We start from the raw sequence: 18,093 nt of genomic DNA, 5'->3' as shown, positions 1-18,093 counted from the left end.
TAAACATCTGTTTGTTATTGTTGCCCGGCACTGGTTGGCTTGTGATAGGCACGAAGCGTTCCTGTCGAACATTGTCACCGGTGACGAGAAATGGTGCCTGTATGTCAACATGGCTCAGCTCATCAAAAAAGAGCAACTCTCCGTGCCAAGGATAGTGCCTGCAACGCCCAAAGACACATACAACAATGAACACACATGAAATGGCAATATGAACACAAGGCACAACATTACTTACCTTAGGGGCAGTAGTATTAAATATTCGGCGTGGAGGGCCCAGAAAATAAAGGAATGAAAGGACTAGATCTTAAATTAATGCTTGAGGGGTTGCCAGGTCAATATTACTAACTACCAAATAATCGACTAAATTAAATTTTTCATCAAAATGTTTACTTAATAAATAATTAATTAAATAAATAAGATAAAAATTTCATGAATATTTAGTTAAAGAATGAAGATTAGAATTTCATTAATATGTACAATAGAATGGTCCTTTTAAAATTATAAAATTTATGAGAAATGAAATTTGAGAAACAGATAAATTACTAAATAACATTAAATTAAAGCATTTTGTTTTAAAACTGAGAATACTGAAAGGTTGATACCTTCATAGACTATTACAATGAATTTAATTTCAAAATTTAAAAAAAAAAAAAATGATATCCTTAAATAATTAATAAATTAATTGTTAATATTTACTTCAAACCTTAAAAAATCAGAACACTGATAAGGTTGCAACCTATAAAATAAATTATAATTACTTGGATCATAAAGAAAATTCACAGGTTGACACGATTAAATAAAAGTTCATCTATCATAAATTAATTCCTACTTAATAAATAAAATACGGGCCCGCAACTAACTATAAACCTGTTTAAAATTGAAACTTGTTACCATGGTACATTCCCACGAAAATAACTAAGCAAAGACAAGGACACGAACACATGCAGAAAAAACAAAATGTGGCTCCAACAGCCAATAAAATGTCACGGATAAATAAAAAAATGTAATGACATTAAATAAACGACAAAATATTTTCTCAGTTAGTAGAATTTCACAAGGGAAAAACAATATAAATGTTCCACAATAAATAACACAATTCTCCACAGGCTTGTCGTTTTTGATGATAAATAATAATAATAATAATAATAATAATAATAATAATAATACCATCACAGATGACTGTATGAAATTGTATTTACATTTCATTAAACAGTTGGCCAAAATCCTTGTTAACAAATATAAATAGAGGAGGCTTTGGTGGACAGGGCCAGATGCGTGTATGAGGTATCATATAATCTAGACCCCAGAAAAATGAAAATAACGATCCCATTACAAAATTTCGGACAACACACACAATTACAGCACAACTAGAAATTAAATTTCAAGAATGAAAAAAATTAGAAAGGAATACGCTGACCCAAAATAAATAAATAAATAAATAATAATAATAATAATAAATCTCCCCCCAAAAAAGGGGGAAGAAAACCTAGTACCAATGATAAGCTAATCAATTTAAACAAATAGAACAACACACAGCCTCATAGGCGCATATCTAGCAATTACAAATTACCTCACAATTTAATTACCATTAGATCTTGAAACCTAAAGACCATGGTCGAACGTTTACAGATAGTTACATTTTAAAATCTTGATGACGATTTTGTTCCTTTTAAGAAAATTCCTCCAGTAGAAGTGAACACAGTTCAATTAAATAAACAAACCGTTGCCGAAAACGTCCATTAATATTTAGGCCAAATTTACAATAAGGTCTTTTACTTCAAATAATCCACGGCCTTGGGAGAGCTTCCAAAATATTAAGAGCGCTTACATTTTTGAGGTAGAATATCCAAATTCACAACTTATGCCATAGTTATCACCTGGGCACACAGGTAACTGTCAACACTCACATAAGATATTCCTAATAATCTAATAATCTAATGATAAGTTGGAGCACACAGTAAATAAAATTTAAAGGCGTAGCCTTAGTTCTCCAACATCTTAGCCTGGAGTGTCTAATTCCATTCTCCAGACCACCCAATTATGCCAACATGTCTTCCAAAAGCACATGCCACTTTACGACCATCATGGAGGCTGGCAGCCAGACAGCTCGCTGGGAAGACTCCAGTGCCATAGAAGCAGAGCGTACAGTTCAAAGAAGAGTCCTGCACACGTGCGCACAATCTATTTGTTTATTGAGCGACTGCAGAAGTTCGAAGCAATTGACGTAATAATCGCTGAGTACAGATTTAAAATAACTTTGCATAGTAGACTGCACCAATAGGCAAGCGTTCCAAACAATGGATAATTAGGCAGAATTAAAATCCCAATTCAGAAACAAATATATCCAAATATATATAGTTGCCGATTTTCATGTCACAGTGCCCATCCACAGAAAATCATGTGTGTTAGGTGGAACAAAGATGGCATTCTTCACAATGAACTTCTTCCGAAAAACATAACAATTACCTCTGCTGTATGTAGTGACCAGCTAAGACGGCTTGCTGTTTTTATTGACAACAAAACACAAAGACAACAACCAGTCTTATTGCTTCATGATAACGCTCGTCCGCATACGGCCCAGTTGACCAAAGGTGTGATTGCTGAACTTGGCTGGGAACCTCGTCCTCATTCTCTGTCTTTCCTTGACCTTGCCCCCCTCAGATTTCCATCTTTTCTGCTCTCTTTCTAACCATATTCAGGGGCAAGTGTTTCCTGATGAAGTTTCTCTTGACCATTGGCTAAGAGATTTTTTCCAGTCAAAACCAAAACAGTTCTACAGGCAAGGCATTCAACTGCTACCTGAATGTTGGCAGAAGGTCATAGAGAGTGGAGGTAAATACATCACTGAGTGATTGTGAGTTACAGTGAGTTACAGTGAGTGACAGTGACAGTAAAATAATATAAAATATAAGAACCGCACAAACTTATGCATCGACCCAATAAATACAACAGCCTAATACAATTCAGTATATTTTCTTGTTTTGGTCGATTCACCCACCTCTAAATTAGCAAATCTGGGATGTGATAGATGACACTATGTTCAACTAGTTGTGAACTTGTTGAATTGTCAGCATTATTGTCTTTTATTAGCCACTGATTTATTTAAAAGGACACTCTACATGAAAAGTATTTGTAATAATAAATGAATATTATCAAGATTGGAGCTGAAGGCACATATTTACTAAGCATGCAGTTTAAACACCTGACATAAGCATGCTCCTGCTAAATGAATATTAAAAAACTGACATATGAATCAAAATAACGGATATACAGATACAAAGGAAACTAAATGATATTAAAACACATTCCAAACCCAAGAGGATGTTTTTTTGTATACTAGAACTCATTATCAACCAAATTTAAATCTTCAAACATACTCACTAAAACCTAAATCATTGGTCTCAAGAAAAAAGTAAAAGATACAACATTTACACACACCAAGCAGATATTAACTAACATTTTATAGCTGCAGCCAGTCAGTCACCACCTTTGACCCACACCAGATAATAATTTTCAATAGAATTGTTGGCCTCAACTGAAATAAAGCAAGTCATGCATTTTGAAACTGTTTGAACATAGCTCTGTTCATGTACCCCTGCAGATATACTTTCTTTCTCCAGTATACAGCCACACACAGTATTTTATATTTGCGTTGAGAAAAACTGCAGTATTAATATATTGTTTATTGAGAAATATATGACCAAACAAGTTGGCCGTCCGGTTAAGGGCTCACAGCTTTGAGCTTGCATTTGGGAGATAGTAGGTTCGAACCCCACTCTCTGCAGTTCTGGTTGGTTTTTCCATGGTTTCCAATTTCACACCGGGCAAAGGCTGTACTTTAATTAAGGCCACAGGCATTTTGTTCCCACTCCTAGCCCTTTTCTATCTCATTATCGCCGTAGACCTATCTGTGTCGGTACGACATAAAGCCAATTGTAAAAAAATATGATCAACTCACAGATCCTTATAACTGTTGGTGGATCACTAGAGGTCTGCAAGCACACTTTGGGAACTGCTGAAATAAGACTTTTTACAATGAACACACAAAACGCATTGCTCTGATAAATATATAGAGAGATAGGAACAAGGAAAGGAACACACAATGGGACAAACACAATGACCAGTCACTTTGGAAAAAGGAAGAAATAGAGGAAATACTGCTGGCTTCAAAGAGGTACTCTCTCCCTCATCAATCCCAGTTCTTCTACATCTATCTCTTCTCAGCCCCGAACGTATTCATTCCTTCTTCTCAGTTTCATCAGGAGGGCAGGCATCAACACTTATTGAGGGGACATCTTGACATATCTTCAGTCTTGATATGGAAGGTGTAGGACAAGAAGAAAGCCGGATAAATACAGGGAAGGGAAGAAACATCAGATAAATGTGTATGTCTACCTGTTAGTTCCATTTCCTGATACAGTGTCGGGGACAAGATTAGATGAAATTATATGACGTTCATTTTTTCGGCCACTTGCCCTTTCTGTCACCAACTTCAGTTGAGGAGCTAATGGAGATGAAATGAATGATGGTGAATGAAAATGGGTAAGGAGGTGGAAGGAATCGGCTGTGGCCTATGAATTGGAACTCTCCTGGCATTTGCCTGCGAGTGGAAATGGGAAACAACAGAAAACCATTCTCAGGACAGCTGACGGTATAGTTCGAACTCGCTCATCTTCTAAATGCAGAGCTTGGCTCCGTAGCTGCAGCGGTCACTCCACTTGGTAAGATAAAGACAAATACAGGTGATAAAAGATTAAGAACACCAAACGAACACGAAAGGTTAAATATATCCCAATGGGATAGTGTAATTATTGGAAGGGAACAAACGAGTGTTGAATCAAGTAATACAGAGAGGGGCAGAGAAATGAAAAGGAAAACATAATACAACGAACACAATGACCACTCACTGTGGGTTGAGGAAGCATAGAAAGAGGCGACAAAGACAAATATGATGGCACAAAAGTACAAGGACAATCTCCACATCTTCTTATACTGCTATTGACATATAGATTGGCTCTTTTCTCATCAATCCCAGTTCTACATCCATTAGGACCAGAAGAAAGCTGGATATTTGAAGACTGCATTATATGAAGATGCGAAGATTGTCCTAACCCTTTTATGGTTTCATGTTTATTGTAGTCTCTTCTTTCTGTTGCTCGCCCTTCTCACACTGACCAGGCATTGTGTTTGTCCTTTATATGTTCCATTTCATGTTCCTGTCTCACTTGCTTATTTCTTTCAGTAACTTGTATAGATAAATAGTATTGTATTCACTGTAGAGATAGCTGGAGTTGCCTTCTTTCCTTGAATGCACAACTGCAATGGAAGTTCTCTTTTTGGTAAAGAGGGTAGTGATAATCCTGTGCATCAATAGCCATATTATTATTTCTTCAGAATGCTCTTGCAGTATTCCGCAGCTTTCAAGCAACACAAACCTTCTCATTTTTGCCAATAAAAAGCTTTTGTGAGCTACAATGTGTATCTAAATTATACCGTCAAAAAAAAACAGGTACGATATTCGTGTTACATAAAGAACAACGGCACAATCGGATTGGCGGAGAAAATTTTTCCTTTAGAGAAAATTTTTCCTTTAGAGAAAATGAGGTTACTTTGTTATTTCCGGGTGCGCGATTCAAATTGATGAACTCACCATATTTGCTGTGCCAGAGCACAGTCCGCTGCTTGCTGCTGTGCTTCAGGGAAGGGAGGGGAAGTGGGGTGTATGATAGATGGAGATGGAGATAATGCTTGGTGTAAATGCACAAGATTCTTGTTCGTTTAGCACAGTCACCTCCCAGTAGGCAGTGTATAGTGTGTTCTGACCATATTGGCTACTGAGTTTGTAGTATAAATTGGTGAGAATGGTTCCGTTTCGGTACACAAACGAAGGAATGGCTGATATGCACCTAATCTATGGCACAGCAAATAGCAACAGGAGAGAAGCCCACTGATTTATGGCACCAGGCACCCTAATCACCACCAACCTCATCATTCAACCTTCTTGTCCATTGCCAGGCGACTGCGTGAAAGAGGGCGCGTTGTTGGTGAGTATTTGCTTGGGCTGTATGTCCTTCCTCCTTGCCTGAACAGTGAGAAATGCTACCGTTTCTCGGTAGAATCACTGTCTGGATTGTTGGAAGATGTTCCTCTGGTTAATTGGCAGTGAATATGGCTGTGTCAAGATAGTGCTCCACTGCATTTCACTCACTGTGTCATGCAGCACTTATATTATCGTTATCCAGGGAGATGGGTAGGACATGGTAGGCCAGTTAAATGGCCTCCACACTCGGCCGATTTAACTCCCAAAGACTTGTCTTGTTACATGAAGATAGAATTAGAAGGGGGAATGCTGAAGACTTACTGTAATCAAACCGTTAGGCATATTGCTTCTTTCGTTCATTATTTCATTTCTTGTTGTGAGTAAAGGAATGCACGTTTGTTTGGTGGCAGCGATGCATCTTCACACATCATAAATATTAAAGAACGTTACTGAGACCAACAGATGAGAGGGGAAATGATCGGGTGCATTCATTGAATGAGAAGTGTACCTTAATTGCTGTATGTTCTTGCACGGCTGCATAATAAACTACCGGGCTAGTTGGCCATGCAGTTAGGGTGCGCAGCTGTGAGCTTGCATCCGGGAGATAGTGGGTTCGAACTCCACTGTCGGCAGCCTTGAAGATGGTTTTCCATGGTTTCCCATTTTCACACCAGGCAAATGCTGGGGCTGTACCTTAGTGAAGGCCACAGCTGCTACCTTCTCATCCTTAGGCCTTTCCTATCCCTTCATCGCCATAAGACCTATCTGTGTCGGTGCGACATAAAGCAAATAGAAAAGAAAAAAACTGGATATTGCCTGTAAGAGACAAGGACAATTTAGCGTGAGTCGGTCAAAGAAAATTGTGCATTCACATGGAGTATTATATCTCTCTCCATCTATCATACACCCCACCCTCCACCCCACCTTCTCTGAAGCACGGCAGCGGACAGGGGTTTTGTGTTCAGGGACAGCAAAAATGGCGAGTTCGTCTATTTGAAAATCACACATCCAAAAGGAACAAATTAAACTCGTTTTCTCAAATAGAAACATTTTCCCCGCCAATACAACTATGCCATCGTTCTTTATATAACGTAAAGGGCATCCCTGATATATTTTTTTGTATAATTTAGATACACCCCATATGTGCCACGATCACTCAGCTCCTATATTTCTGTATATTACTACTTGATTTGCACTTGTATGTTCCTTTCTACTAATATTTTCTGTAGTATGACAACCACATTCCAAATCTGCTTAACGCTAGTATCATCTACGTAGTTCAGATTCTACATAAAATTATTGGTCTCATGGTCATTAATTTACAGTTGTATCAAATTAGTTCACAGACATTCATTAGTCTGTTTCAATTTTAATTTGGTTCATGTTCAAAACAGTGAGACCTACTTAATAATATCTGAAGTTTTTCCAAAGTGAATTGATTGCTATGTCTTTAAGATATATAAAAAATTGAAAAAAGAAAATGTCAGTTACAGTTCTAACTTGTTCACCAATACTCTTAGTATTATCTGTTCTGTATAGAAGTTGAAACGAATGTAAATTAAGATGTTATGTGTATCTTCTAACACAAGAGTTTTTCTGCAGATACCTCGAGAGCTGGAATCCCAGCAATGTACCTGTTCCCTTGAAGAAGCCGTTCGGTGCCAGTAGTCTTGAGAGTAGATTGAGTCGAGCATTGCTTCAGTCAGAGAACTCTCCCACGGAGTGGCCCCAAGAAGATCCAGTTCATGATCTGCTGCTCTTCAGGCTTGCTCTTTTCCATGTGTTACAGTTAGCCAGTCGAGGCCAACTGTCTGAAGTAACTTGCAACACTAGTAAGGTAGTATTTCAGCAGCTCTTTGACATCATCCAGGAAGCAGATCCGAAGATTGAACCAGACAGTCTCTCTGTAAAATGTCTTAAGTCAGCCCTCTCGCATCCTGTCATATTACAGTTCTTTTCTCCGCTATACAGGAAGAAACATGTTGAAGAGAAACTGGTTACCGAGTTAGTAATGGAATTGTTAAATATGGCATCCTCTACCCTTAAAAAGCATAAAGATGTTAGTAATTTGTTCATTCCTTTCCGACGTAAGTTGTTGAGTTCTATTGCTAGGATTACTCGACATCCAGAGAAAGCTATTCGAGGCTCTGAACTCATACTATCAACTGCTCGTCTTCTCCAGTTGAGGACAAATGACATAACGATAATCCTAGGTCATTTGGCTGAGTTGCCCAGTGGATCTCTCTTCTCTGCTGAGAAAGGCCTATCAACGTGGGGCTTGTTGCTCATTAATCTCTTGAGGAAGACTGAAGAACCTATTGCAGCTAGTACTGTGACAGCACTGGTTGATTGTATTGTAGAATTAAATGGAGCAGACAGTGAACTTGCTAACAGTTTAAACCAATACTTGACTCGTTTCCCTCATAGTATGGCTCACATATCACCAGGTAAGTTTTACTTTTAAGTATTCAAAAAATATGTTCTGTAGCATCTGTACCTTAAACAAACTTCACTTCGTCCTGTTTGTCCACCATTCCTCATCCAACACTTCATCAATCAATCCAATCAATCAGTCAATCAATCACCACTGATCTGCATTTAAGGCAGTTGCCCAGGTGGCAGATTCCCTATCTGTTGTTTACCTAGTCTTTTCTTAAATAACTGCAAAGAATTTGGAAATTTATTGGACATCTCCCTTGGTAAATTATTCCTATACCTAACTCCTCTTCCTATAAATGAATATTTGCCCAAATGTTTCCTCTTGAATTCCAACTTTAGCAGGTGAGTTGGCCATGCTGTTAGGGGCGCGCAGCTGTGAGCTTGCATCCAGGAGATGGTGGGCTCGAACCCCACTGTTGGCAGCCCTAAAGATGGTTTCCTATTTTCACACCAGGCAAATGCTGGGACTGTTAACTTAATTAAGGCCACAGCTGCTTCCTTCCCACTCCTAGGCCTTTCCTATCCCATCGTCCCCATAAGACCTGGTAAAACAAATTGTAAAAAAGGAAAAATTCCAACTTTATCTTCATATTGTGATCTTTCGTACTTTTAGAAACACCACTCAAACTTATTTACCACCTGATGAGCCCAACTTAGCACACTGGGGCGAAACGCTGGCAACCAGGAATGAGTTAGCTGCAAAACTTATAATGTCCAATAACGGACCATTTATATTATGTAACTTTTTTTAGAATAATGATAAATAAAATCATGAATAAAGATATATAAATAAATAAAATTACTCAAAAACTTCATAGAATACTTTAAATGAAATACTTTAATAAAAATAGTTAACCGAACTGTCCGTAGTATGGGCGCCAGAGTTCACCAGAATGGATCCCTCGAATTTTGATAGAGCATGATAAACTTTATATCCCAGGGCGTGTACATAATGCTGCGTACTGGTACATCTGCTGCAGGCCTTACCTAACCTCCTGAAAACGACTAAATAGGTAGGAACTGCACCTAGGTTCATCAATAACTCCACTGATTCTAAAATAGCTAACTATATTCTTAAAAAATCCGTGCATGAGCACCTCATCAACACGCAAAATTATACAACACATAAAATATTGCTGGAAGACTCCATATTTACAACAACAACAATAATGAAAACAGTGTTAAAACGAAAGCTACCATTTGTAGATAGTCCGATGAACAATGTACATACATGTAGATAAATACCCTTCACTGTCTCTGTATCAGTACTGCTTGCCAATTCTCATAATCAGCACTTCTAACATCACACAGATACTGTACCTCGTAATACTGTGTTCACAGACTTTAACACTTGTTATAAATATATATACACGCCTGTCGATCCTCAACATAAATTATGGAAAGTCTGAGATAGCTTTCACCAACATATAAGGCCAGACCTCCACAAGTACTACAACACCTAATGCATACGCCCTCCACAATTTGTTGATCAGTCACTTTCCACGAACATAACAAGACTACGCTCCAGTCCATTGCAGCCCTGTCACTCGAGTACCTTGTATCAGCACCACTTCCTTCCCGTACAGTGTATTAGTTGTCGTTCCTTCATACAGTGTTACTGCTTGTAGTTGTAGTAGTTCCCTTCCGCTGTGATATCGGAGTATATAAAGACTACGGCATTCCACTTCCTCTCAGATGATACGTCTGGATTGGTCCTTACCCGCCAATCATGAGTGATCTCTAGTCAAGACCAAGCCCTGAACTCATACTTGGTCTCAAGACAATAATAAACGCTCAGGTATATCACATGAGTCATACAAATTTCCCTAGTACAACAACATCAACAAACACTGGGATGTCCGCATGAGTCATCCGAATTACCAGAGTCCAAGATAGCAATGTTTTCCCACTCGTACAAAACAAATTACTCATACCTACATATGTGGAGATCTCCCAGCTTATAAATATAAATGACAAAACATACAAATGAAATACCGGTAGTAATAATAATAATAATAATAAATCGAATACTGACAATAATATCTCTTACTTCTACATATAGTGCGAGGGTGTGATATATGTACTATCACAATTAGTATTATAAATTTACTCATTCGGGACATTATTTCAGGTTCCCTATGGGAATCAACATCTGTATCAAGTATTGAATAGACGGAAACTCAAAGTGTCATATTCCATAAGGAATAAAATCATTTTATGTCAAAGTCATTATGGAACAGAGAATGAAGAGTATAAGTTGCTCCCAGCCTGGTGTCATGAGGTGGTGGTGGTGGTGGTGGTGGTGGTGGTGGTGGTGGTGGTGGTGGTGGTGGTGGTGATTATTGTTTTAAGATGTACAGCTAGGCAACCATTCTCCATTAACACTAATCCGAGGGAAAATTTGAAAGGGGCCTATACCTCAAAAAATGAAGTTATCGGCCGAAGAGAGACAAGGGCCACGAAGGATAAAAATGAAAGACTCTCTAGGCCTCGTGACCTAATACCATTGGGGTTGGAAAAGAACAAGAGTTGACCAACAGGGGCTGTATAGGGCAGATGAAAATGAGGAGCCTGGCACAAGTAAGTGGAAGCAATTTCAGGACTCAGCTAAAGGCCCTGTGATCACCAACTCATTTTTCCAACTAAAGAACCCCTGGGGCCTCTTTTAGTTGCCTCTTACAACAGGCAGGGGATACCGTGTGTGTTATTCTACCGCCCCCACCCAAGGGGAAGTCTGGTGTAATCATACATAGTGATACACCATTAAATTTCATCACTGAAGATATCAAAATCGTCCTTCTCCTTTTGTGTTTTCAGATTTGTCCTTGTCTCCTCTTTCTGTTGCCCACTCTTTCCAAACTGCCCTGCCATTTTATTTATCCTATTATTGTTCCTTTTAATATCTTTATAGGATTGGTTATGCTTGTTGCCCAGTCAGCAGAAATGCGACTTCAGGATACCTACATTTGCTTTTTTTGCTTCAGGTGAATTATTCATTTGTTTGAAAAAAGTATTGTGACCCAGACTGGAGATGCTGTTGAAAGTTGTTTATATATATATATATATAATTTGCTGGGGCCATCAAGGACCATGTTAAGTCTTGTTGCATTTGACACTGAACTTGGCCTTCTTTAGAGCCCAAATTTCCCTCATTCTTTGTGAGTGGGCCTGCTTACGCTCCTCTGTCCAAGGGGCACCGTGTCTTCTCTTCGGCTGCTCGTCTCGGTTTAGCCCGTTCGTCAATATTTTCTTGTGGAAGAGATCTCTGTTAAGGGCGTCTTCAGCTGAGATATGTAGCATTTGCAGGTCTTCTTTGGTATTTCTAAACCAGGGAATTGTGGTTTTGGGGTTTGAATCAAAAAAGTGAAAGATTTCTTTAGTTAACTTTCTTCCGTCCATTCTTTTCAGATGACCGTAAAATTGTGCCCGTCTTTTTCTGATTGTGTCGGTAATTTTCTCTATTTTGCTGTAGACTTCCTTGTTGGATCTCTTTTGATGGATTCCATTTCTGTACTTTGATCCCAAGATTCCTCTCACAATTTTGCGTTCTCTTTTCTCCAGTTCTTCAAGGAGTCCTTTGTTGGCATTTAGAGACAGGGTTTCGGCTGCATATAGAACTACTGGCTTCAGAACTGTTTCATAGTGACGTATCTTGGTGTTCTGGGAAAGGCATTTTTTGTTGTAGATTGTGCGGGATGTTTGGTAGGCTATTTCCAGTTTGCGTACTCGCTCCTGAAGTGCTTCTTTGTCCAGTCCATTTTTCATGATGATCTCACCCAGGTATTTGAATTTGTTTACTCAGGTGATGTCCCAGTATTTTGTATGGAGTTCTGGTGGAGCCTCTTTGATGTTAGTCATTACTTCTGTTTTCTCAAACGATATCTGCAAACCAGTTTGTTTGGTAATTTCCTTTAAAATTTCAACTTGAGCTCTAGCGGTTTCTATGTCGTTTGAGAGAACAGCAATATCATCGGCAAATGCTAAGCAGTCTGTTGCGATCCCCTTGGATTTGGTTCCTATTCTCAATGGACTGTAGTTGGTTTCCTGTAATCTCACCCGCCAGGTTCTGATGATCTTTTCAAGAACACAGTTGAAGAGTATTGGGGATAGCCCATCACCATGTCGGACTCCTGTTTTGATGTCAAAGGAATGCGAGAGACATCCGTGGAACTTCACCTTGGATTTTGTATCGGTCAGGGTGGCTCTAATTAATGCCAGCAGTTTCAAATCAACTCCAAATTCATTTAAGATGTTTAGCAGGACTTCCCGGTCAATGGAGTCGTACGCTTTCTTAAAGTCCACAAAGACAGACACTTACTGCTTGGACCTTAGTGTACAATATCTGATGATCGTTTTGAGATTTTGGATCTGTTCAGCTGTTGAGCGACCTTTTCTGAACTCTCCTTGGTATTCACCTATTTGATGTTCGACTTGTGCTTCCAAACGCTCCAGGATGGCAAGTGATAGAATTTTGTAGGTCACGGGTAGCAAAGATATTCCTCTGTAGTTGTTGATGTTGTTCATGCTGCCTTTTTTGTGTAATGGATGGATCAAAGCTATTTTCCAATCTTCGGGTAGGATCTCCTTGTTCCAAATTTCTTCTGTCTGAGTAAGGGTTCCTTGGTCTCAATGGCGCTTTGAGGTTTAGAGCAATTAAGTAAATTCTTGAAGTAATCTGCCAGAATGCTGCAATTTTCTTCATTTGATGTCGCCAGTGTGCCGTCCTTTTAAAGATAAAAATTTCATTGTTCCGTATTGAAATTACTGATGTTAAAAATTAAATAACTGGAGGTTCAACCTATTCAATACTCAAAAGAAAGAAACGTAGCAATCACATATCTATTTAAATGGAACCGGTTTCGACCTTAGTCTAGGTCATCATCAGCCATAAAAAACATGTAAAATGTTTAAGAATGTTGGAGGTCAGTTTTTCACTGTTAGGCACAAAGACACGACATCACATTTTGTTCTGCACAAAGTCACAACAATAACAATCAACTTGCGAAGATCAAAAAGGCTTGAATTCGCAGACGAACAGATCTGTAGATGAAAGCCGCCAGCTCCCGGTGACTACGTGGCACACTCAAGGTCACGCGCTGCGGCCAAACACCAAAGTAGAGTGGAGAACGTTTCGAAGGTCCAGAACCTGTCACGGCTGCGGGAAGCCAAGTACGTATATAAAAATGTACGATGCCAATTAGTATAACCGAATGAGCACCCGTACTCCAGCTAAGATCTTGGTAAACAGTTGATTTGAAAAAACAATTATAGAGAGAAGAAAAAAATGTAGTAAAAAGCGCAATATCGGAAAACAAATGAAAACTTATATGCACAGTGCGCTATTTTAAAAAAAATTTAGGTTATGATTGAAGTAGTCGAAGTTGGCGCAAGACAAAAATTTTTTTTGAAAGAGGAGAATAAATTAAACGAGGAAGAGTGATAGTGAAATAAGAGAAAGAATAAAAGAAATTGAAGTTAGATGGTAATGAGGAAAGATAAGATAGGGAAATGAAGGAGGGGTAGTTTAAGGTGGGTTAGGAGGGTGGGTTATTGGAGGTAGAAAATGTGGGTGGGAACTATGTAAGACATGGAAAATAGAATTGGGGTTTTGGAATTTGGAATTTTTGAGAAGAAGAATTAGGAAGTCAAAAAGGATATTGGGTTTTTCAGAAATGTCGTTTAAATTGAAATTAGGGTTGAAGTACTGGTCAAGGTGGATAAAGCAATTTTCAGTAATGTTTAAGAGGGGGCCTTTGTTAATGATTTTAAGTATGTTTATGTCATTGTCAATACTGGTGAAATTATGTTTGGAGTCTTGTATGTGCTGTCCTATGGCAGAGAATCTGTTGTATTTAATGGCATTGACATGTTCAGAGTACCTGATATTGAAGTTGCGGCCAGTTTGTCCGACGTAGGAGGAACTGCAGTTGTTACATTTAAATCTGTATACACCAGATTTAGAAAAGGCATTAGACTTATTTAGAGATTTAGAGTTGTGTAAGATATCAAGACTTCTATTGTTAGTTCTAAAAGAAATTTTCATATTATGTTTTTTAAAGATATTAGTTATTTTATAAGCATCCTGAGTAAAAGTGAAGGTGGAAAAAGCAGTTGGTTTTATTGTGTCTTTAGATAAAGTGGTTTTTGGACGGTGTTTGAATTTGTTGATGATGCGGTTAATGAAGGAGTTGTTAAAGCCATTAAATTTAGCAATGTTGCGGATGGTGTTTAATTCATTATTTAAATCTTTTTTGGACATAGGGGTGTTGAAGGCACGAAAAATTAAGCTGTTATAAGTAGCACGTTTATGAGCTTGGGGGTGCGAAGAATCTTGTCTTATTGTAGTTGCTGTTTGGGTTGGTTTTCTGAAAATTTTGTAAGATAAAGAAGAAGGATGTCTAGTAATAGTTAGGTCTAGAAAATTAAGAGTTTGGTTGTGTTCTGATTCGAGGGTGAATTTAATGTTAGAGTCTAAGTTGTTGAGATGAAGAAGTGTAGAGGCTGCGTTGGTTGATTCCTCATTTAATATTACCAATGTGTCGTCGACATATCTCGCCCAAAAGAGGATATTGGAGAAATTTTTATTATTATTAATTCTTGTGTTTTCTAAGAAGTCGAGGTAAATTTCAGCAAGAATGCCAGAAGCAGGTGAGCCCATAGCCAAGCCATCTTGTTGATAAATGGTGTTGTCAAAGGTAAAATAATTATTGTTGAGAACTAATTTTAAAATAGACATGAAGTCTTGAATTTCAAGTTTACTTAGGTTACTGAATTTGTTTAGGTTGTTGTTTATAATGGGGAATAATTTTGGAATTGGAATACTAGGGTACATGTTGACAATGTCAAAAGAATGGAGAGAAAAATTTGGTTGGATTTCAAAATTTTTTAATTTGTTGATTAGATCAGAAGTGTTTTTGATAGATTTGTTGGATAAAAATCGATAATTTTTTAGTAAAAATGTTTGGATGAATTTAGAAGTGTTGTATAGGGGACTGGGTCTGTAATTGATAATTGGACGGATAGGAATGTTAGTTTTGTGAATTTTAGGGAGGGCTTTGGCAGTGGGTAGTCCAGGGTTCATGTTTATTAGTTTAGTTTTTTCTTGATCTGTGAGGAGAAAGGAAACGTTTTTTAAAGTATGTTTGAGTAGGCGTTGGATTTTTGTGGTTGGGTCTTTTTTTATTATAGAAAAAGAAGGGTCACTGAAAAAGTTTTTGGTTTTATCTAAGTAGTCAGTTTTATCCATTATGACAGTAGTGTTGCCTTTATCAGATTTGGTGATAATGAGATTGTCATTGATTTTCTTTTTAAGATCTGAAATGGTTTTATTATCTTTAATTAAATTATTATTATTATTATTATTATAATTAATAAGAGAAGTGTTTTTGTTATTGTTAATGAAGATTTTTTCAAGTTTCCTTTTTACTTCATATCTGATTTCATCTTGTTCATCTGTTGGCATTTTGTTAATGGCTATTTCAGATTCAATAATTAAATTGGTGGCTACATTGAAAGTGTTAAGATTGGGCCAATTGTGTTTGAAGCCCTTCGAAAGGATTGAGTTTTCATCATCACTCAGAGTTGTTTTAGATAGATTTACGATGGGAGGATGGAATTGTTCAATAGTTTTGGAGGGTGTGTTACGGTTCTTAAACTGGAATTTATGTGAAGAAGAGTTGTTCTTGAGAATTTTGAGTTTTTTCTCAAGGGTTTGTTGTTTGATTGACAGTACATGAAATAATTTATCGTCTACTTGAGTTAGGAAGAGGTTCCATTGTGCACTCGGGAGAAGATTAGCAATTTCTAGATGTGTTTCGTATAATCTGTTGTTTAAAAATGATTTTTTCTTGTATAAGAAACGAATTTCGTTTTTTAGCCAAATTTTGTTGGTTATTTTTTGGGTTTTTAACATGTGAGGAGAAGAAATGTTTTTTCTGGTACAACTTTGAAGAAATTTGGGGGTAAGATTGTAGGATATGCATTGTTTCAGGAAGTCGATGTCTTTTCCTAATTTAGCGATCTTGATCTTAAGGCCCATGTAAGAGAAGGCTTTTTGTTTAGCTTGGTTAGCTTGTGCATTTAAAGATAAAAATTTCATTGTTCCGTATTGAAATTACTGATGTTAAAAATTAAATAACTGGAGGTTCAACCTATTCAATACTCAAAAGAAAGAAACGTAGCAATCACATATCTATTTAAATGGGACCGGTTTCGACCTTAGTCTAGGTCATCATCAGCCATAAAAAACATGTAAAATGTTTAAGAATGTTGGAGGTCAGTTTTTCACTGTTAGGCACAAAGACACGACATCACATTTTGTTCTGCACAAAGTCACAACAATAACAATCAACTTGCGAAGATCAAAAAGGCTTGAATTCGCAGACGAACAGATCTGTAGATGAAAGCCGCCAGCTCCCGGTGACTACGTGGCACACTCAAGGTCACGCGCTGCGGCCAAACACCAAAGTAGAGTGGAGAACGTTTCGAAGGTCCAGAACCTGTCACGGCTGCGGGAAGCCAAGTACGTATATAAAAATGTACGATGCCAATTAGTATAACCGAATGAGCACCCGTACTCCAGCTCAAAGCATAGAGATGGTGGTTTATAGCCAGTGAGTTTGCGTTTGAAGGCTCTGTAGTACTCTCTGCTTTCATTCTTCCTAAAGTTTTGTTCTATCTTTTCAATGAGAGATTTTTTGTATTTACGTTTCTCAGTTCTGAACACCCTAGCTGCTTGGGCACGTTGGGTTTTGTAGGTTTCCCAATCATTTTCTTATTTCGTAGAGTAGTACTGTTTCCACGCATTGAGTCTTTCTTGATTCGCAGGTACCGTTCCACCAGGCATGCTTTTTGCCTCCCTTGATTTCTGCAACGTCTTTGGCGGCCTTAACAAGGAGACTTTTGGCATTGTTAAAGTCAGTGTCATTTGGTCTAGCCTTCTCCTGGAACTCCTCGACCCTTTGCCGAAGTTTATCATTGTCGAAGCGTGTGATCTGTTTGGTTGTCTTCCTTGTATAGGCGGGAATTGGTTTGAATTTGATAAGAAACATATAATGATCTGAGGCCACATTGATGCCTTTCTTTACCTTGACATTCATAATCTCAGGGCTGTTTCTCCTGGAGATTGCAACATGATCAATTTACATTACAAGATATTAGAATCATTCCGTATTGACGGTTTTCACTTTACATTGTAAACATGATCAATTAGGAACTCTCCGAGCGCTTGGACGGGAGAACGCCAAGTCATTTGCTTTCTGGGTAGATGGCGAAACCTTTTTCTCTAGTTCTTAGAAATTCGTACCTCAATCATTTATTACCATCTCTGCCACATTCTGTGATTTATGATCAGTTACATGTTCATGAATAAAGCCAGATATACCCTGAGTCAAGAGTGATTCTGAAGATGGCTATTTTAATTTTGTCCCAGATATATATAATACCTTTCCGACAAAACTGTGCCATACCCACTGCAGACTATTGCAGCTTGATGCTCTTCATAGTGACATTGTCCTATATAATCAGAGATGATAATAAAGGGCCCACCCAGTGATTAGGAAGGGCAAGGCATGCGAGCATTCCATATCATTTTAATAAGAGCCTTGGCTGATTCA

At 38.0% G+C, this 18,093-nt stretch overlaps 1 protein-coding gene across 4 annotated transcripts in view; it reads left to right on the top strand.

Moving 5' to 3' along the window:
* LOC136857679 (nucleolar pre-ribosomal-associated protein 1) overlaps nt 1–18,093 on the top strand; it is a 404,999-nt gene that overhangs the window by 279,618 nt on the left and 107,288 nt on the right. For all 4 annotated transcript variants that reach the window (XM_067136526.2, XM_067136527.2, XM_067136525.2 and 1 more), the window contains one exon: nt 7,643–8,487. In XM_067136526.2, the coding sequence (XP_066992627.2) occupies nt 7,643–8,487 (845 nt within the window). The remainder of the gene's footprint in view (nt 1–7,642; nt 8,488–18,093) is intronic.

This window comes from Anabrus simplex, chromosome 1, assembly GCF_040414725.1.
Source record: "Anabrus simplex isolate iqAnaSimp1 chromosome 1, ASM4041472v1, whole genome shotgun sequence".
Lineage (NCBI taxonomy): Eukaryota > Metazoa > Arthropoda > Insecta > Orthoptera > Tettigoniidae > Anabrus > Anabrus simplex.
Note: the sequence above shows the minus strand (reverse complement) of the source record. Positions and strands in the feature narration are given on the sequence as shown.